Below are 22,114 nucleotides of genomic sequence, written 5' to 3'. Positions count from 1 at the left end.
AAAGTCTCTGTTAATATGTAATATGCTACTATAATGTGGGTTGGGAAACAAGCCGACATAGTATCCTACACTCTGTGGGTTTGCACTGTCAGACCGCCGCACAGACCTTGAAGAACCAAGAACAGCTTCGTTCTGAACAATTCGGGGGACACAGGATATTTCAGGCTGCCTCGCTAAGATCAGGGTTGTGTGTGTGTGTGTGTGTGTGTGTGTGTGTTAATTAGAGGCATAGCACACTAGTGGACCTGTCTTGAAGGATCCTTATGACATTCCACACTCCCTCCCCAAGTGGGTCACATGACTCAGTCGCCATGCGCAAGATGCCATCATGGCCATCTCCTGCCCACAGGCTGACACTGAGGTCAGCTTCCGAAAATGGCACCCCTCCCAATTACTCCCATATACTTGCTGTCATAATCATTAGTGAACTAGAATGATTCATGCAGCAGATGCTGACCTGCTGATGAGTGCAATCTGCTGCCTCATTGCATGGGTGGAGCAGGAGGAAACATGGCGGAATGACTATCTGTTGCTTACTCACAAAACCTCAAAGTTTCCACTTTTGAGAGAGACACATGTAGTGGAGGTGTATTGTATTGGTGATATTTAATGTGTGTTTATTTTTGTCTGTATGGAGTGAGTGGTGGAGAAAGAGGGCAATGCTGAAAGACTGGTACGCCAGCAGTGTGTGCGTTTGTCTGCTTTTGTGTGTCCGCAGAGTGATAGGTATGTGAGGAAGAAAAGGGCTGAGCTACAGTATATGGTTGTGAACATACACACACACACTGTGAGAGAAGGGGAGAGAGTGAGAGAGAGAGAGAGAGAGAGAGAGATAGAGACAGAGAGAGATAGAGAGAGAGAGAGTGATAGCGGGACAGAGGGGGCTGAGTGGAATCAGTAAGCGTCCACATGTACTGTTTGTGTTTACTGTATGTGTGTGCCTGTGTTCCTGTTTGTGTTTATGCGTGTGTGTGTGTGTGAGAGAGATAGAGAGAGAGAGAGAGAGGGAATATTAATATGATAAATATAATATATTTGCATGTGTGTGTATACATGCTTATGTGTGTGCCTGGCAGGGTTGTGCAAAATTCAAATTGCAATTCTGCTTCCTGTTTGCTACCTCAATTGAAATGCAAGTGAAATTGAAGAATTTACGGTAATTGGAATTTAAAAGCCAGTTTCGATTCAATTTTGGAATTGTGCACAACCCTGGTGCCTGGGTGTGTGCATGTGTCATGCTGGTGACAGACAGTCAAGAGTGAAACAGACAGCAGGAGTTTGGGAGCTGAGCCATCAGGTAGTGTCCACTCTGCCCACCCCCCACCCCCGTGAGACCCCAAGTCCAGCCTACACTCCACCTCTCCTCTTTTAAACTATGATGCACAGAGTCACATAGAGCACTCAGATAGTTGAGCAGCAGCCAGTGTAAGAGCTGGTGGTGTGTGTGTGTGTGTGTGTGTGTGTGTGTGTGTGTGTGTGGGTGTGTGTGTGTGTGTGTGTGTGTTTGTATGTGTATGTGTATGTGTATGTGTATGTGTATGTGTGTGTGTGTGTGTTTGTATGGTGGGAGGGGGCGGACTCGGTACTTTAAAGAATTCTGCTGAAACAGTATCCCGCTTTGTGTCAGCAGATCCGTAATAAACCAGATGTGAAGCCTGAATTCTGCTCTGAAAATGTAATTCACCACTTTAGAGCATCTTATTCGGGGAAACACGACAAAAGAAGGTCAGCCACAGATGTAGATAAAAAAAACACAGAAGCACTGCTAAAAATGCTGCCTCTGTAAACTGAATCAGCTCTGCTAAGGAGACCCTTTTTACCCTATGGCACAATTTCAACAAACAGTGCAATTTCTGACAATTACCTGAATTTTAAGAAAACAGCACATGACTTAAAGAAGAACGGTGCCTTAAATGGAAACACTCTCTCTTTCTCTCAGCTGAAACACATTCTAATACAACTGCATTTTAGACGTAGTTGCATAGGCCATTGTCTCTGTGAGAAGATAAACATATGTCTATAAGTGAGCTGCATTGTGTCTCTAAATTCACACACGGCTACCCTCCGTTCAAAAAAAGCAAAACAAATGAAAAACACAAAAATCTGCTGAACATTGCAAGAGCAATAAGGATTTTTAGGGGCATTATGACTGAGTTGATAAAACACAGCTGCCCCTAAAAGTCCCTCATTTTTCTTGCTGCCTTTTGGCTCCTCTTCCCAGACGTGTGTTCCAGCGGAGCTTACAAGCTTGCTTTTACCCACGCCATCTGCACTGGCCACTGGGTGCAGACAAGGCTTGCCCAAGGAGAGAGGGAGAGAAGAGAGGAGAGGAGAAGAAAACAGGAGAGATGTCGGACTGAGAAGAAAAGAGAAGACAGGAGTAACACGAAAGGAGAAGAGTGAGAAACAAGAGAATATGAGGGAAAAGAAGAGAAAAAAGGGGAGAGAAGAGAGAGATGGTTGATTGGAGAGGAGTGATGAGACAAAAGAGTGAGAAGTTAGGTGTTTTTAAAAGGGGGAATGGCAGAAAGAATCAAATGAAAAGATGAAAATGGAGGATGAAGAGAAGGTGCAGGAGAGTGAGAGGACATGAAAGATGGGAAGATCAGGAAAGGGGTGGAGACCAGACTGAAGAGGAGGAGAGAACCATGGGAAAGGAAATAAGTGGAGGGCTGAGAACAGAAGATTCTTGCACTCCTAAAACAAATGTGTTGTCCCTATCTGGATACAAAGATGTGTTAAAACAACGCAAGTTGTGTTGTTTTCAATGCAAGTTGTAATATATAATGTGTTATAACACAAGTTGTGTTGTTTTCAATGCAAGTTGTAATATATAATGTGTTATAACACATTTTGTGTAACAAATAAAAAAAGAACAGAGATGTGTTAAAAACAATGCCAGTTGTGATGTTTTCAACACATTCGTTCTTTTGTTCGAGTGTGGAATAGAAGAGTGAAGAAGAGAGAAGATTGGGGGCTGACAGAACAGAAAAAGGGGACTAAGGAGGATTTACGAACTAGAGGACAGCTATATGCGCAGAGTAGGGAAAGGAGAGAATTGGGCAAATGCAAAAGAACCAGAAGCACTCCAAACCATGACCAAACTCTCTTTGGTTTCTCACTCTTTTCCTTTTGCATCCAAAACTAAACGAAACTCTTCAAGCTTCAAGCCGTTCCAAAACGGAATGAGCGTGACCTGTCCCATGCTACACCTTTCCACCAAACTACTATAGGTCATTTTTTGTGTAATCCTTCACACAGACAGATAGATAGACAGACAGACAAACCATATTGAAAAAACACAAAACATCTGAGACAGAAGTATTAATAAGAATGCTGGACTGGATCAGAGGAGAGTGCAAAGCAGCTCTTTTTGCTACTGCTACTACAACTGCCTCCAGCAATGGGGGAGTCAGCATTCTGTTACCCATCCAACAGCCAAAAAAATTAAATTAAGACGAGAAAGAGAGAGGGGGTGGGGGAGAGGGGAATTTCTCTCACTTCCTCCTCCAAAGTGGCATGCCAGCCATTTATAAATTACTCTTACAAAAAAAAGGGTCAAGGAATAGAGTGCGGGGGCTGCCTGTCTGCGCCTTTGGGGGAGGTGAACGAGTTCAGCGGACTCCTTTCCCTAAGTGAAGGCTTTCCCCGGCTGCAGAGAAAGTGACTTCAGCATGAACTCACAAATCACTCAGCTGGCTGCAGACATATGACAGTGAGAGAGGGCTGACCAGAATATTTGAGCTCTAATCAATCAATGCCCTTCTGTCTACTGGGAGGGCCCATGGAGACCACAGAGTTGCATGAAGGCTATTCACCTTTACAAATTGCCCACTGTTGCTACATCAGGATAGCAAAGTGGTAGGTTACTGTAGGAAATACCTGGTGCCAAGGCATTCAGTACATCAGTTACTCAACTGATGGACCTGACTGGACGATGCTAAATACCGTTGAGAAACTCTTGGCAGACAAACCGAAGCACTGCTTTATCTCACAACTCAAATCAGAAACCCTGGTCTCCATCCCAGAAGCTCCACAGCCAACAAGCTCATTCAAGCTGTGCTAATCCAAGCAGATATGTTCGAGCCTGCAGGTGGCACAGACATTGACAATTCCCAGTAGTATTCTGTAACCTTTTTCTTAGTGATGGCAAAAGGCACTTACCACCCTGAAAATAGGCAGATAGCCTACTACATTTGCCTTTTTCTATTAGAAAACATTAATACTTTATATAGACAACTTGTAATGTAATGTACTTCTAAATGGAAGTTGTAATTAAGTTCGAACATAGCCTATTTCTTCCAGCAATAAATCCCAATATTGAGCCTACTGATCAGTGAACATGTTGTTTGGCACTCATGTGCATGAATACATTGTACTATCCCAACTTCTCAGAACACTCAGTTTAGTTCTTCTAACACAACAAGACCAGATTGAAACAAAAACATAAGTAGACTACCTAAAAGCAGGAGACCTTCTACTATCATTATCAACAATTAAAATGTTCAAATGATGTTGACTCCCATGTACTGTTTTTTTTTAAGAAAAGAGAGAAAGGAAGGAAGGACGAAAGAAAGAAAGAAAAGAAATAGAAAGAAAGAATGAGGTAACATTTTAAATATCAACAGATGACAAACTGTGGATTGTTGCCTTCACAGCAGCTCTCCAAAGATCAGCATGACTTTGATGTTAACATTAAGAATAAAAGTATCAAACTGCCATGTTGGAAATACAAAGCAAAGTAGATGATATGAACCAGAGACTGGGACTTTGTAGGCCAGTTGAGAGATGTAGAACAACTCACTTTGCCCGCAAAGACCCAACTTCTGATTCACTGTTTTATGCCAACATCACGATCGTTTTAACTGCGAAACGTCCATCCAAGCATCCAAATGTTTGTTTGCAATGTGGAGTCCAGTAACCCACGTACATAAACATGTGAACTGATTATCTAATTTCAGCAAGCGGTCAGAGTTTGGCCCCAGAGCTGTGCGCTTCGGTCTGAAGCCTCACGTGCTTTGCATGATTTCATTCAAAGCAACCCTATAGCCTAATGTTTCCATATTCTTTAATTTCTAATGGGCTTAACTATGACCTCTAACTCACTAAAATAGCCACTTCAATTGACAACATGCGTGTTTGCCAAAAAGGTTTCAAGTCGTAAACTTAAAATCTATTTACCTGTCCCGGATCTCCAGTGTAGGCAGTATAAAAAAGTGATGACTGAAGTTGGTCGACGTCCAATTCATTATCATAACCTGACTCCAAATACACGAAACTGCGATGCGCTATGTGTCCCACGATTGGCAACTGTTTCCAAAGGAACATACCCCCATACTTCACCATAGTCCTTATCCTCTTGAAAATCTATTTTTCTCCAAAATAATAATATACACAGTAGGCTATAGGATGTCATAAATCCTGATATCGACTAAAATAGAATACGCGCTGGAGAGCTCCCAAAGTTAGCTATTGCAGTCCATTATGAGATTCAACAACTTACTGGAAAGTATATTACTGCAATGGGAAGCTCCACACGGGAGCTCTGCGTCCGCAGTGTGTGAGTGCGTAACAGCGTTTTGCAGCAGGAGACGACATTGATCTCATGTTTGGGTGTTCTGCAACGGCATAGGCAAGTCGACACTCCCTAAAAAGGACAGCGTAGGCTACGAAATCCTGTGTGTTATGTCCGACGCACCTCTTTCTCAACCCCAAACACATTTGCGCGCGCGCACACACACACAATTCATCGACTTATTATTTTTCGACCTTATGCTCCCAAAACGTTGACACACAAACACACTACATCAACATTTTTACAGCCGTATGCTCCCAAACGTTGACATTCAACAATTCAGCATCAGGGATGTATAATTACTTACGATGGATCAGATAGGTTACAGTCCACTTTAGTACGGATCCACGTGGAGACTCCAGACAGTAAATGTTCTTGTTCTGATTTAGGAACAGTTTTCAACCTTTTGAAGATACATCTTTGTTTGTTAAAAGTTATCTGAAAACGAGTTTAGTGTGGCAGAGCTTACATTGAGGACTGTAACTTACCTAGACATGATTGGCTGGTAAGAGTTTCCAACATCAACTGCGGAATAGGACATTTTTTTGTTTAGGGCGACATCCTTTGGTCATCACTTGTAATAGCGACTCTAGGTCTATCACACGATGAGCCTGTTTCTATGTCCGAAAAAGTGTAGTTGGCATCGTAATCAGCACCAATGGACTAAATGACCATATTGTTTGTGGGGTCTACGTGACGTGTAGGCTAGTCTACCTTAAGCGACATCTACAATTTGTCTACCTAGGCTAACATTTTGCAAGCCATAACTTTATTTTGACGCGCTACTTAGCTTTGGCTTCTGAGAGCACAAGTCGACAAACGGCACAACTCTTCTACCGAATTGGTAGAATCGAATCGGGTAGGCTACTTCCAGATTTTCTCTATATCAAAAGTGAATGGGTTTACTCAAAGAGGCACGGACGGGGTTCGAACCCGCGATCTTCGGTTTACGAGACCGACGCCTTACCACTTGGCCACCGCGCCAGACAGCACTAGCCGAGGCAAGAATAGTACACATTTAAGCCTTCGATTAAACATGTTTTTATCTAAAGGGATTGAATTTAACCTATTGATTTTGTATAGTACAATCTCAACATATGCCATCACGAGTGAGTAGCATACCGTTCATAGATCTTGTTGACTTGGCGAATGAATAGCGTAGTTCTGGCTGTGCTTGCATCGTCCACACGGACTTGTGGCTAAAGCTTATCAAGAATCGTAGCTTGTCTGCTGCTTTGGGACACCAGTATGCCCTCTCCATTGAAGAATCGCAGGGACACGCACATAAGTGTTACCAACATTTTATCAACTGGTTCCACCATGACCCTCCCTGGCAATCAAACTGTTAGATTGTTGCCAGACCCGTAGCCTAATTCAATTCTTCCTTAAAACACAACAGCGGAAGAAACTGTAGGCCTTGGTTATTTCAACTCAAGTTGTGATAGGGTTGCCACATGTAGGCTACTGGATTTCCCGGGATTGTTCTCTTTTTTGAGTGACTGTCCCGGATCATTAATAACATTTTCCGGGACACGAATTGTCCCGGTTTTTGGCGAAATTGTAATTTCTGTTAGTTTCAAATGAAACAGCTATTCAGTTTTATTCTTGTTGTGTTTATCGTACATCAAATCCTGTGTAATCCTGTGTTACACAGACATAAAAGGCATGCTTTTTGTTGATTGGCAGCAAAAATACGGTGTACCTTATTACCTATAGCAACTGCCGCGCAACCACTGGGCAAATATAGATAAGCCACAGGGCAAATATAGATAAGAGACTATAGGAAATGTTTCAACATTGTATATATAGGGTGCTACACAGTAACGCCGCTCTCACCACGCGCATCACGCACAAGTGCACCAAGGGACAGAAGTACCAAAATGTAGCCAATAAAGAGCTTTACTGCTTTTCTCTCTTGGAGAATGTTTACGATGTCAAAATGCACCAACTCCGTGTTACATGCAAAGATGATCATGCAGCAGATCTAACTTGAACGTTACTTACTTTAATTAATTGGGAACGAATCATGAGTGCGCACCAGAGAGAGAGAGAGAGGATGGCAGGTTCCAGGTGGCTTGTCATTGTATCCCCTTTTTAATATAAGAAACGTATAACTGCTTGTAACAATTTAATATTATGTATGAAAGACTGGCTGGGCCACTTCCGAGAGACTACACCCAGGGATGACCGGAGCACTCAGAGAACTTTTAAACTTTTTTTTTATTAAGGTGCACAAACGACTGACGTTTCGACGCACTGCGTTTTCCTCAGAGTCAAATCATACTGGTAACATTGCAGAGACAATAAAACAATAAAAAATAGCTTGTGTATTAACTTAATTGAAACATGCTTCGCGCACAAATGATAGCCTAGGGCAAAGAGAATGGACATCTAAAGGATACATTAGAAGATGATGATTGGTGTAAACTTTGTCACACGACGTGATAAGCAGTTCTGGCGCTTAAAAACGCAACGTTCCATTTAGTCATAAATCATTTAAGCGTAGGCCTAGTGCTCGTCATGAAAAGAAAACAGCAGCTTAATATTTTTCAGGTGTTTAACAGTAGGCCTAGGGGCACTGTTAGCAGTTATGCCGAAGGCAGTGAGATTATTAGGCATTGCATCCTGTCACTGTTTGGAACATCGCAGTTCGGGTTGATAAGATTCAGTTAATGCGAGTATGGATCGTCTCAAAGTTTGGGACAACCAAACAGCAGTGTAGGCAAAGCAAATCCTAATTCTTAGGTTACCATAGCTGTCTTTTCTCTAGGCCTGGGCCTATCGGAAATCGCGACATAAGCACATTGGTTTCTTTTTTCTTTTCTTTCCTGTTCGCGTGTTGGGTAGTGAAGCGATAATGCATTTAGTACATCATGTGAGCCAGAGCCGATATGGCGAGCTGCTGCTCTGTATAGGTTTTCTGTCCCACCCAAACGATAAACGATGTTAGTGGTTAGTTGTTGTGGTAAACGGTTCGCGAGAAAAGTAACTTTAATTTAATCATATTTTTTGCGCCCGTCTCCCTACCCATTCATCTTGGTGGAATAGGCTACTTCGCGAACTTTACCTCAACACATGACAAACCATATATCAAAATAAACAGTAGACCTTACCGAACAAAAAGGTGTAAAGCATGCCCCTGTACAGTTAGCCATTCCAGAGTAATCCGGTTTTAAATTTGCAGCAATGTCTTTATGCATGTCTCCAACTTTGCGGTTCCTAATGTGTTTAAATTGTTCAATAGGTCTACATGATTTTATAACAGGCCAAATACAAAACAATTGTTACAAATATCGCCTAGATATCTGTAAGCATTACAATCAGAGGATATACATATAGGGCAGAACTCACGAGTTCATGCTTTGTTTTTTCGCTGGATTTTAGGATAGCCTATTATGGCAACTGATTGCATTCCAAGCTACAGTCAACTCTAGCAGGCATTGAATGTCTGGAGACTTTGTGAATTTATAGATTGACATACTGTGCTGTCTCTGCTATTGCTGCTTTTGATCAGTTAGATTTTTTGCAATCTCTAATCGCCAGTGTGAAAGGGCCTAGAGACGCGGAGTTGAAGCGCGCCTAGATTTCTCAAGGAGGTGTGGCCTGTGGGTGGATTTGGCTCGCTGATACGCTGCGGAGATGTCAACTTCGGCATAGCCGCGTTCACGGAATCGATCAGCCATCTCCACGGCTTTGATCTCAAAGTCGGCTTCAGTGCTGCAATTTCTTTTGAGGCGCAAGAATTGACCAATTGGGATGTTTTTAATCAATCTCTTAGGATGGTGACTGTCTGCTCTGAGGAGCGTATACCTGCTTAGAGGTTTGCGGTAGATGGTTGTCTCCAAATTGCCTTGGGTATTTTTCCGTATAGTTAAGTCCAGGAAATCTACGTTTTCAAGTGAATGCTCACTCGTGAACTTAAGGAAAGGGGTGGTGCCGTTGATATATTCCATAAAATTGTTCAACTCAGCTAGATGTCCGGTCCAAATAAAAAATACATCATCTATGTATCTCTTCCATAAGGGGATATTGTGTAGAAATCTATTGTTGAGGGAATTGTAGATACATTTTCCATCCCAGAGTCCCATCACTAAACATGCATAGGAGGGCGCAAAACAACTTCCCATACTGACACCTTGTTTCTGGAGATAATACGTGTTGCAAGGGCGTAGGTTTGGTCTCAGCTTTGGTGGGGACACATCTGTTATCTGACTGTTGTCACGATACCAACATTATTGTTTCAATACCAATAACAAGTGAAGAATCTCGATTTCGATACTTTTGCAATTTTTTAAAATTTGATTTGGTTTGTGTGATTTGTAATTTGTGATCATTCACATCAGTGGCAATCATAAAATTTGATTGACCCTCCATACACACACACACACACACACACATAGAAAGTGATGGTTGTCATAGGTTTCTTTTTCATATTTTGGAATTCATATAAACTATAAACTTATATTGTTAATTATTTATAGTATTTTGTGATCTGCATAATTACTAATAGCTAAACATATTTAGTAATTTGAATACATCATATTGATATTTAAATTAGGCCTACTTGGCTACACTTGTCTTTAATATCATCACATTGTGGTGTGTAGGCTAAATCTAATTTAGTGCCTGTCACTTAAGAGGAACGTGAACGCAATTGGCGTGAAACATAGTTTCAAGTGCAAGGATATGTGGATTCAATTTATCATGTTTGCTATTTCAATAGATTTAAAAAAAGAAACTAACAAGTCAAAGAAAATCTTTTTGGGATGAGATCATAGAAGAGATAAGTGTCTCGCAATGTTCATTTGTATGAGTATGGAAATGCACCAGTTTATCTTTTATTTCTTTGCATTGTGCAGGCCACATTCACAAATACATTAGCCTACATAAACAGAATATAGGAACAGGAAAATGTCTCGGATCCATTGTTTATTGCGACTGCAAGATTGGTAGCCCAATTAGCCTAACAGTCAGTGATGGTGACTTCTACTGTAGGCCTATCTGTGCTATAGCCTATGAGACTGTCCATGCGGCACACCCTTATTCAACATGACTCCTAACTTTGGTTGAAAGATTACAGAAGCTAGGTTAAGCTGTGACAATATCCTGGCTAATATCCTAACAGCTAATGCTATTTTACACAGTAAAATCCGAATTTGAAAGCCTGGTCACCAGTACCAGTTTGTATGGCGTTATTTTGCCTAGACTGCATAATGAAAAAGCTTCGTATTTTATAGCTGATCTACAAACCACAAAAAGGGGCAAACATGTACATGCTGAAGGGCAAAGGGAATATCACAATGTTTTACTCTGGCCTTTTATTGGGTAGGCTATGTAGGCCTATACAGACAGCCCTAACTTACCGTTGTCGTTGGCACGGCTCGCTTGACTGCCAGTGCAAAGTAGCCTGTGCTTTGACACTCTCCGTGCGTGTAGCCTGCGTGTCAGCTGATTTTCAGCAAATCATATGACGACGTTTCTTGTACTGTCGTGCTGGCTGTCGGAATGATCAGCAGCACAAAGCTCGCTAAAATATTGGTGGGGACAATATTGTCATCTTAAAATATTGATTAGGACTAGTCCTTAGCGTCCCACCCTAAATCTACGCCCATGGTGTATTGGAAATAGTTTCTAGTTAAAATCAGCTCCGTCAGCATCAACACAACAGAAACTCATTGGGGGGTACTACTGCAGCTGGGCGAGTGGCAAAGAAATGTGACAGCGCCTCGATCCCCGCCGTGTGTGGGATGCAAGTGTAAAGGCTTTGTACATCACAAGTAGGGTTGCAAAATTCCGGGAATTTTCAAAGTTGGAAACTTTCCATGGGAATTAACGGGAATATATGGGAATTAACAGGAATAAACGGGAATTAATGGGAATAAACTGGGATTTTTTTTATATGGCAAGCTAGTCTATAACAGGGAACTTAAATGTAATGGACAAAACCCCATCTTGCAGTTTAATATTAGTTAAAACAACCTGATTTAATGCAATTTCAGTCGAATTTCTACCCTGCACATATGTCAATCACATGCACACAGCAATCGGCATAGGCTGCTAGACATAAAGGAAACCTATGGTGAAAAAATGTTCCAACCAATCGGATTTTGTTGTTGAGTGGTGTGGTGTGGTGTATCTTGGGCAGTTCAGTGTTGCTAGTTTAGCACGCTAGTAAACCATAGGCAGAGAATGGGATTCCCGCTAGCATGCTAGCTAGCTTTGTATGCTAAGCTAAGCGAAAATACGAACATACAAATCATTGTATTGTCAAAGGATTCATATGATTTAAACTGGCATATCTTACAAGACTTACATAGACAGTGTTGCAGAACTTTTTGGATTTACATAAAAGTTGGTTCAATATTGCAAACAACTCATCTATATTATATTTTACCTCGTCTGCTCACGGACCACTTAGGATAGCTTGTGGATCACCAGTGGTCCCCAGACCACACTTTGAGAAACACTGGCCTACATTATTACAAGCCCATTGATCCCAGGTGTAGCCAAAACTAACGGAAACGTCTGTATTAAAGTTAAATCAAACACACCAATCTTTGCCATACGTCACTAGAGGAGTCAGTGGTCCGCAGCTCTTCCATTTTACTGGATGGAGTCTGTCTGACAGTCATGGGTTCCCTTCCCCATTTAACCTACAGAGGACAGAGCAGCAGTGTGGTCTCCTGGCCTTGCTACAGACAACATCAGAGCATCTGGAGGGAACCTATGGTTCCCAAAGAAGAAAAAGTAACGTCTGCAAGTTTGCTTGAAATGTTTGCCTCCTCAGTTTGCTAAACTTAAACTCACAGTGTAGCCACTGGATAAAACGGTAAAACTTTCTTTCTCCTATAAGCTTGTAATGAATCGCAATACTTTTTATGGAGCAGATACCTATGTTTACCTTTTTTTTGGAACAGTGTTGGCCTGACTTTCCACTTTGTCCACTGTCTTTCTTCCCATCACATACATCACACAGGTCTAGCCTGCACACATTGATACAGTCCTCAACACCTGAAGATGGTTGCAACACATCTTACCCTGAAACACAACCCTTAAAAGGAGGGCAAAGAAAAATGTGAGCAATTTGAATATGCTTCATATGAAGTAGAAGGATGAAAGTAAAACTTGGATGCTAAGCCTGTATTATAGTCCCACTGATCCCTTTAGTTTTATGCTTATGTGTATTGACGTTGCCAAGCTTGTTCGTTGATGCACTATCGTGTTGCATTTTAAAATAAATGATCTATGTGTGAAACTGCTGTTGCTCTTAGTTCTTTGGGATTTAAGTTTTCTGTTTAAGGTAACAATTCGGCTTGTATTTATTTCTCCCTCTTTTAAACTGGAGTGAGCGTGGAACGATTTCGCTGGAGTGGGAGGATTTTTAAGTGAAGTTGAGCAAAATTGAGCGGAGCAACCTGACGCGAATTTGAGCAGAGGAGCCGAGTAAACAGCCACCTATGTGAGGTGTGTTGAATTGCTCGGACAGCTACTTGATGACTAGGGTCTAACTCGTGCCGTGGCAGCACAAAAGGGACGAGCAAGAGGAGGAGTACAGGAGCCTGGTGGAGGACTTTGTGCAATGGTGCAAACTCAACCACCTTCAACTCAACACTTCAAAGACCAAGGAGATGGTGGTGGATTTCTGCAGGTCAAAGCCCACTCTGCTACCAGTCTCCATTGATGGGGTAAATGTGGTAAACACCTACAAGTATAAGGGCTTACAACTGGACAACAAACTGGACTGGTCAGCCAATACTGAAGCAGTCTACAAGAAAGGGCAGAGCAGGCTGTACTTCCTAAGGAGGTTGCGGTCCTTCAATGTGTGCAGTAAGCTCCTCAGGATGTTTTACCAGTCTGTTGTTGCCAGTGTCCTCTTCTGTGCTGTGGTATGCTGGGGAGGAAGCACAAAGAAGAAGGATGCTGGGCAACTAGATAGGCTGGTAAGGAAAGCTGGCTCTGTTGTGGGAGCCGAACCGGAGTGCATCAATTCAATATCAGACAAAAGGACCATGAACAAACTGATCAGCATCTTGGACAATGAATGTCATCCACTCCACAGCACTATTGTAAAGCAGAAGAGCCTGATCAGCTGGAGACTTCGCTCACTGTCATGCACAACTGACAGACTGACGAATTCATTTGTCCCCAGGGCCATTGAACTGTTCAACGCTTCGCTTAGGGTGGCCAGACGTCTGGCTTTAGGGAGGACAGTCCTGATTTTCAATGCCTTGTCCTGCGTCCTGCGCAACATCAAGCAGGACGCGTATTTGTCCTCCTTTTTGAGACAGGCTTGAAGAGCGGAGTTCTAGAATCTTTGCTGGGACGCAGCACAATGTCCAATGCCGTAACACTTTTTGAGCAGTTTATTTTGTATTATGTATTTAACCTGTTATTTGTTTTTACATTTAAGTCCAACCATGTTATGCTTTGTGGCACTCTGCACTTTAAAAGATTAATCTCAGTGGTCAGTTTTTGAACACCACAAGGTATTGAATAAATACTGTGAACAAACATTTTTTGACTTTTCATTTAAATTTTTTCCTATTCAGCTACACAAACATCATCTTTAAACCACACAAAATTGTATTGTAAATGAGAGTATACCAGAGTCCTATGTACACCATAGTAATTTATTGATATGCCGCCTCCTTTTTGGTGTTATGGAAATTGTCACCCTAGCTTCACTTAAGGGTAGAGATAGACTTCTCTGCATAGTCTGTTTACATGCTATTTTAGCACATTTGCACAACCCCTCCCTATTATCTTGTCTACATTATACATTATTCTCTTACATGTCCATATTTCTATCCCCACCCTTTCAACTGTATATTGCATCTTGCTGTGTTTGTTGAGAGGTCCACGACCATGGCACCCTTGACAGGGACAACAAGAAAGCATCATCCTCAGCTGCGCACTGACTTACAGGCTCAGTCCCACTCCCTGCCCTGCTTGGTCATCCTTAAGCACACAATGTTGATATTTGATTTAATTTATATAGTATATTTAGTATTTTAGTATCATGTTTATCTTCTACTGTCTCTTTTGTACAGTGGAGTTTTTTTACTTACAGCAGAAAAAGTATATTACTTTTTCTGCTGTAAGTGCATGTTGTGTGTGATGTCTGTATGCTATGAGGCCTTGAATTTCCCCTTGGGGATCAATAAAGTATCTATCTATCTTTCTATCTTTCCCCCCTCTAGTTCCATATAATATTTTCCTTACGCACAAAGTGCAGAAACATGCTCCTGGTTGCCGGAGTTTTTGACACCAGCTTCCAAAGGGCTTTTCGTCTCTACCTCCTCTATCCAAGACCAGCACCATTTATTCTTTATACTTTATCGACAAGTTTGGTGTCTTCCCCTGGCTTCATAAAGTTGCACTCTATGACTTTCGTGCAGAAATCCCGCGTGGCGCCGGAGCGCTATTAGGCCTGAAAATGTGGTGCATGTTGCGGCTTGTTTATGGTTACGTCCTGCGCCCTGTAGTGTGATTGATCTGGGTTGGTGATCGGCTGTGAACAGCACATACATACTGTAGGAGTGCATTAACGTGCCCTGTGTTTCGAGGCAGTTTCAAGCCAACTTGTATCTTGCGTCATATTGTATTAATTTGGCTTGATTGTTGGTCGGCCACTGTGGGAAGTGCCTGACCAATAGCACAAAGTGTTTCACATCTTTCCTGTGTATGACAGAATCAAAGATGAACTTGGGTCATGAATGACATTAAAAGTGTTGAGGCACCATCAACGGAAAAAATACCCCTGAGGGAGAAATGGGATTTGATAAGGCATATCACATGGAAAAAATACATCTAGCATGCTGAATTTATAGAAATGTTTATATGTGTGATGTCACAAAAATAGTCCAGAATGCAGAACTAAACCAGAAAATGGAGCCCACTGGGTGCTGCACACCAAATTCTCACCACTAGATGGCCTCCTTGTACTCGTACAACTGTTGTCACATCCGTTATGGAAATTATGTTTCAGTAAACAAATAATGCATCTGTTTCTGGGCTTATCTGTCTACTCATTTCATACAGCATCTGTCAATGTATACTCGTATGATAAAAAATATCTTACATCTACAGTTTGAAAGTGCTCTCCCTGACTGCATACAACACACTCCTCAAAGGTCTGAAGGGATTTATACAGGCTAAGTGAGCTGCTACTTTACTGGCTCACTGGTGCATAAGGGGGCCTGGTCTACAGCAATCTGACATACAGCAGTCAAATACAAGTGAATTAAATGAATGATCCAAATTATGCACTTCATATTCCACATTTTCTTACAATTTCATCTAAAAATAGTACTCAAACATAGTATATATATATTTTTTTAAATCCATCAGCCATCATTTTTGTTTGATTTTTGTAAGAAAAGAAAATTTATTTATGATACATTTATATTTACGTTATATACAGGTTAAATGGGGGGAAAATAACATATAGGTGACTGCATTTTTAACCCGTACCACAGTGCGATGCTAACACCAACAATTACAATAAGCAATAAAACAGTTATATAAGTACACGTGTCAATAAAATAAACTCTGACATAGTAGCGAAATATGCATAAAACTATAATGGCCCTGATTTACTTAAGGCTTTTTGTAAGGTTCAGAATTGTTCATCCCATGCAAAACCAACACTAAACACATCTTACTTATTGGTGCATGACAATCACCTTGTGAGTAGTCAGGAATTATGTAATTGGTTTTGCACTTGGTAGAACGTTTTTCTAGTCTAAAGGGTTTAGTAAATCATAGCCTTCATCTGATCTTTGGGGCAATCAAGAGGATTTCAAAACATTCCCGGTACTCAAGGCATGTGTCATGTGACCTTGAGGTGACCTCAGAGGGACTAGAGATGTTATTGCACGGCAGGTTAAACTTCAGAGTCCTGGACTTTCCCCTCAGAGTGCTGGAGGGGAGTCAATAGAAATAGCACTAAACCACTGAATGTATGGACACCACAGTAGATGCAACACTGCAGATAAAAACATCAACACTCAGCTCTGTCCAGGTAAAGGTGCCTCCCTCACTCCTCTCTCTCTCTTTCTCTGTCTTTTGCTCTCTCTATGACTGACACTGCCATTGTGTGTAATATCATACAATTCATGATCACAATGACCAAAATAGCCAGACTACTGGAAGCAGCATTATTTCAACAACATTGATGGTCGATCCACTGTCAACACGACAATGGCCATGTGTGTTCTGTGAACACTTTTTCTGTAGTGGGTTATCTGATGACCTCTGGTCCTCAGGCAAGTCATGGCTCTGTTTGCCCCCGGGGTGATTCAGTGTTCCAGCTGAATCACCGTGGTTTATTCTATGGGTGTCGTTTTTTGATTCCACACCCTTGGTTTTAGATATGTTCTCTTTTTCCTTCAGGGGGTTCTTTGTGATCTGTTGGCTGTTGAAGGAAGAGAGATCCGGAAGCCCCTTGTCGGAGAGGATTGAGGACTTGTCCGAGTTTGTGAGGCAGCACCTGGGAATTGCTGCCCCTAGTGGGCTCTCTGTGCTAAAGAGCTTCCCGTACCGACTGTTCCTTGTATTCAGCAAGCTGGTCCACGTATGTCGGTGGCTGTCGTAACAGCCCTCCAGGTCGTCGCTCTTTAACCTTTTCAGATCTTTTCCGAAATGGCGCTCTGGAACGTGGCACTCGAGCAGTGAGCTGGACCCCTTGAAGCTCCTGAACCAGTCCCACAGCGTTCTGGCCCGACAGTCACACACCCACTGGTTCCCGTTGAGGCGCAGGTAGCTGAGCGACACGAGTGGCTCCATGGTCTCGCCGCTCAGCGCCGTCAGGTTGTTGTGAAACAGGAAGAGCGTGGTGAGCCTGCGCAGGTCATGGAAGGCGTGCCGATGCACTGCGCTCACACGGTTCTGGTGCAAGAGCAGGCTGTCCAGGCTCAACAGTCCGCGGAACATATAGTCCGTCACCGTCTTGATCTTGTTGTTGTGCAGGTGCAACACGGCTAAATTGGCCAGGTCCAGGAAGGTGTCGTCGTGTATAGCCAAGAGGTCATTATCCTGGAGGTACAGGTACTGAAGGGAGGACAGACCCATAAAAATGCCGTACGGCAGCTCGGAAAGCCCGCAGCGGTGCAGGTGCAAGGTCTGCAGCCGGGACAGGCCACTGAAAGCCATGGAGCTGATGGTCCGCAGATCGCCGTTATCTCCGATGTCCAGCTCCTCCAGGCGTTCCAGACCATAGAAGGCCCCCGCCTCGATGTGCCGCAGGTTGTTGGAGTAGAGCCAGAGGACGGTGAGGTTCCGGCACAGGCTAAAGGCGGTGGAGCGGATCTCCGTCAGCTTGTTGATCTGGAGGAAGATGCGCTGGACGTGGCCCGGGATCTCGGCAGGGACGGCGGACAGCCCGCGCTGTTGGCAGGCCATGGTGAGGCGAGGCTCACGGAAGCAGCTGCACTTCGGCGGGCAGCCGTCGACTGGAACCCCACCCGCCCACAGCCAGAGGAGCAAGAGGACGGAACCACGGACTGCAAAAGAAAAGGAGAGAGTATGTTAGTCGGAGACATGGCTTCCCACCGACCAGTGTATCATTATTACTGGGTGCTAATATCTCATCATATTACGTGTCCTGAATTTAATCGTTATGGTCACACCTCCCTAACACAATTCAATGTCTGTTTACAGGGGTGTACTAGCAAAAAAAATTCAATCCTGGCTGGTAACGTGGGTCAGTGATGTGGCATATAGGGCTAGTGAAAATGCAATGTACATTTTGTTCTGATGGTCCACCGGCCCACAGATGCGGCAGCCCATCGGGATTTGTCCCTCTTTACCAGACTGCCAGTGCAGCACTGTGCGTGTGTGTGTGTGTATCATAAACTCTCGCTAAAACTGTGCTTTCCTCTGCCAGCGTGAGAGCAGGGCTACTTTCTCAAACAGAAACAGAGGAGGAGGACAATAGGGTGAGTAAGAGTTCTATTTTTATAATCCCAATCCCTGACCTTTATTGCTTATTCCTATATGGCCCAGATAAATGGGAAAAGATACACCAGAGGACTGTAGCAAACCTGCCAGATATCGTGCAGAGACTACAGCCATTTCTGCACTTTGCAGAGCAGTATGTTTTAAAGACATTTATTTCCCTATTGAGGAAAAAAGAAGCTGCAAAAATGTTCTGATTCTTCACTGTCTTTCCAGATCGCTGCTGTCTATATTAGCGTGGTAATGAACAATGAGTTATTATTTGATAAGTTGTGGGTTCAAGTCCAGGCTTCCACTGTTGTGTGAGATGGGACCAAGTCACACATGTGCAAGTCTCAAGTCTTAACCTTCAAGTCTCAAGTCTTAACCTTCAAGTCCCAAGTATTTTTTTCTTGGGCAAGTCAAGTCAAGTCACAGGCTATATCAAGTCAAGTCAAGTCAAGTCAAGTCACAGGCTATATCAAGTCAAGTCAAGTCAAGTCCTGTAGTAGGTCAAGTCACCTTATTATTTAGATTTTACCTGCAGAATCTGATCTTAATAAAGTAAAAAGACACGATATAAGTAACTGTCAGTAAATTACAATAATTTGGATTTGCTTTTTGTAGTTTTTATTTACTATCTTGCTTATCATCAAAATCCTCCAGACAGGCCCTTCTACACTGATTCTTATTAGTGGACGATGCTACTTGTGCCTGATGTTAATGGCTACTTCAGCTATTATTACTAGGGCTGTCAATTGATTGAAAATGTAATCTAATTAATTACATATTCTGTGATTAATTCATATAAATTAATCGCATGCATCCATTTTTGCTATGAACATATCTTAAAAACAATTTTGGCAGATGAGTGAATCAATGAAAACCAACATTATAGACTTTAAAGCTCAACGTCTCTCTCTTTTATTATAATTTTCCCTTTGGCTCAGGCATCAGGTAGTGGTAGATTTTTAGCATGATAAATGCAAATGACTGAAGTTACCACTCACTCACTACCACGACACTGTTAATGACATGTGCAGAGTAGGCTACCCTGATTTATCCTTTTTAAGGCCATTCAAACATAATAGGATAAGAAATGGAGCAGTTCAAGTTTGAGTAGAAATACTTGTATGAACTTGTAAAAAAACATCATTGATACACTCATTAATATGTCTTGAAACAAAGTCTGATACTGGGCACAATTGCATGACATGGAATATTGTTATTTTATTAATTTTCTAAAGCGTAAGGGAAAAATGTAATTTCCACCACGCCTTAAATTATGTCCTTTATTTGCAGATTATACAATATAATTCATTATGTTACATTATATATCAGTTACCATGTCTATGACTACCTAATCATACCACATAAGAAATCCTAAGACTTTGTGAACTAAGTGTATATTGCTTGAAGTTGCTCAGTACAATGAATTATGTTTTTCATAATCAGTATTGTATACATAAATTATTAAAGTCACTCACATGTTTTTCTATTAATAATGAAGTATGGATTATAGTTTCTGAAAAAAGTATAAGTCTGTGTCACCTGGAATTATGTTTTATTCCCTTAAAACATATGTTGTGATGGTACCCAGATGGTACCCATACCCAGATACTTTTGGAGATAGGACACACTGTATCCAAAATACACACAACTATTTTTTTTTTTACTTATTTTGCATATTTTGACAAAGTTCTTCAGTTTCTGATCACCATATGTCTCTGATATTTGGCATCAAACTTCCTCTTTACTAACACTATGTTTTCCCTTGGTAAACAAATAAACATTTTTAGGTAAAAAAGTATATATTACTGGAAATAGTTTGTGTAGTGGAAATGACGGAAAACCTGGGGACACTGATGTTTTCCCTAAAAAATAATATAAATACATTATTTGCATTAGAAATTGAAATGGTATGTGTTCATTTAACTCTTTCTTGCAACAAACATGGTACAAAATCATCTAGGTTTAATTTGTTTTTAGTGTATTTTAACAGTTAAAGGTTACAAGTCTGGGTTGGGGACAAGCTCAAAACAGCCAAATCCACTGATAAAAGAGCAGTAAATCAGAATATATAGGCATGGTTAATTTTTTATAGGATCCTGGTGATCTGGCCTTTGCAAATTGACATGATTGAAACAAAAATATTATATTTTTCCACAAAAACAACCACAAGGACATAAAAGTACCCGGAGTTGGAGAAACACGAATGGAAATAAATGTAACCACCTTCAACATACTTTTGAAGACATTTTGTTTCAAGTGTGCAACAAATGTAGTCAATTTAGTAAGGGAGTTTGTCTGTCAGTTAGTTAGTTAGTCGGTCATAGGGCCGGCTAAGCAAATAATAGGCTACGTTAGCAAAGTTAACTTTGACCAGGCTGGCGGCTAGCATTATTATCATCAAGAGGTGTGCTGCTAACTCGTACCTCTGTATTGCTTTGCACTTTTCGTCTTTTGACATAATTCTTGAAGCCGAAAGCGATGACCCCCTCCGGCTGACATGTTGATGTGATATCTGATCTAAGTGGGCGTGATGTACCCTACGTAAGGTAGGCTATGAGAGGGCATGACTGATGATAGTGTCGTGATCCAGTCATGACAATATTCTCAGCCTGCGCTCCAGCTGGGTAGGCCTAATCAACTTTATTTTTTAAAAAATAATTTATATATTTTATATTCAAACTGAAAACATGACGTGAAAAACACTCAAGTCATTCAAGTCATGTCTCAAGTCAAGTCAAGTCCGAGTCTTTAACTTCCAAGTCCAAGTCTCAAGTAGCCTAGGCTATTTTATTTTTTGTAAAGTCAAGTCAAGTCATAAGTCATAAAAATAGCGACTCGAGTCCAAGTCACCAAGTCTCAAGTCAACATGTCTGCTCCAGGAACAATGGCCCTTGTAATATAATTGACATGAGTAAGTAGCTTTGGATAAAAGCATCTGCTAAATTAATAAATGCAATGAAATGTAAATAATATGCCTACAGTGTGCAACACCCCTTGGCAACAAATTATATTTCTGAGAAATATAGGCCTAACCCTTGTGCTCTTTCCAGTAGGAATCAGAATATTCCAAAAAGCTTTTATATGTTACTGTGCTGTAGGCCTACCGTTACTGTTCCTACAGTAAAGGCTTCTTTTAAAATAACTCCTAAATTTTCAAAGTTTGACTTGCTGATACAATAAACACTTGAAATATTTAATTACATATTTAATATATTAGGCAGAAATAATACTGTTGTGGTATACAAAACTAACTGGAGGTCTTAACCAACCTTTTAGTGTTCATGTAGAAGTCTTAACCTGTTTAATCTAATCTTACTTTTCATCTTGATAGGAAGTGTCATTGTGTCACCTCCAATCTATACCAAAGGATAGGCCTACTGTAGGTTAATAAAACTGCAAGCTCAGGGGGTCCCTCAAAGACATTCAGTTTTATTTAAGAATTGGAGTGGATAGTTGCCCTAATCACACTCACATGCTTACAGGTGCCACATTTTTACCCATAATATTTGAAAATGTACAAATGCTTCCAGGAGGGAAATGCTATTTTCTTTCCCCCATGAAGAGACAGAACTAATTTTTCCTCCTGGTCGT

The 22,114-nt window shown here is 41.6% G+C and overlaps 1 protein-coding gene and 1 non-coding gene across 2 annotated transcripts in view; both read right to left on the bottom strand.

The window, feature by feature from the left end:
- Positions 1-6,487: 6,487 nt before the first annotated feature.
- trnat-cgu lies at positions 6,488-6,559 on the bottom strand. The gene has a single exon. It is a non-coding gene; the product is annotated as a tRNA-Thr (tRNA).
- An 8,935-nt stretch (positions 6,560-15,494) lies between these two features.
- Positions 15,495-22,114, bottom strand: part of LOC125296629 (reticulon-4 receptor-like) — a 28,170-nt gene continuing 21,550 nt past the window's right edge. Inside the window, exon 2 of the mRNA XM_048246643.1 lies at positions 15,495-18,078. Coding sequence (XP_048102600.1) covers positions 16,697-18,078 — 1,382 coding nt within the window. The 3' untranslated portion in view covers positions 15,495-16,696. The remainder of the gene's footprint in view (positions 18,079-22,114) is intronic.

This window comes from Alosa alosa, chromosome 6 (genome assembly GCF_017589495.1).
Source record: "Alosa alosa isolate M-15738 ecotype Scorff River chromosome 6, AALO_Geno_1.1, whole genome shotgun sequence".
NCBI lineage: Eukaryota > Metazoa > Chordata > Actinopteri > Clupeiformes > Clupeidae > Alosa > Alosa alosa.
Note: the sequence above shows the minus strand (reverse complement) of the source record. Positions and strands in the feature narration are given on the sequence as shown.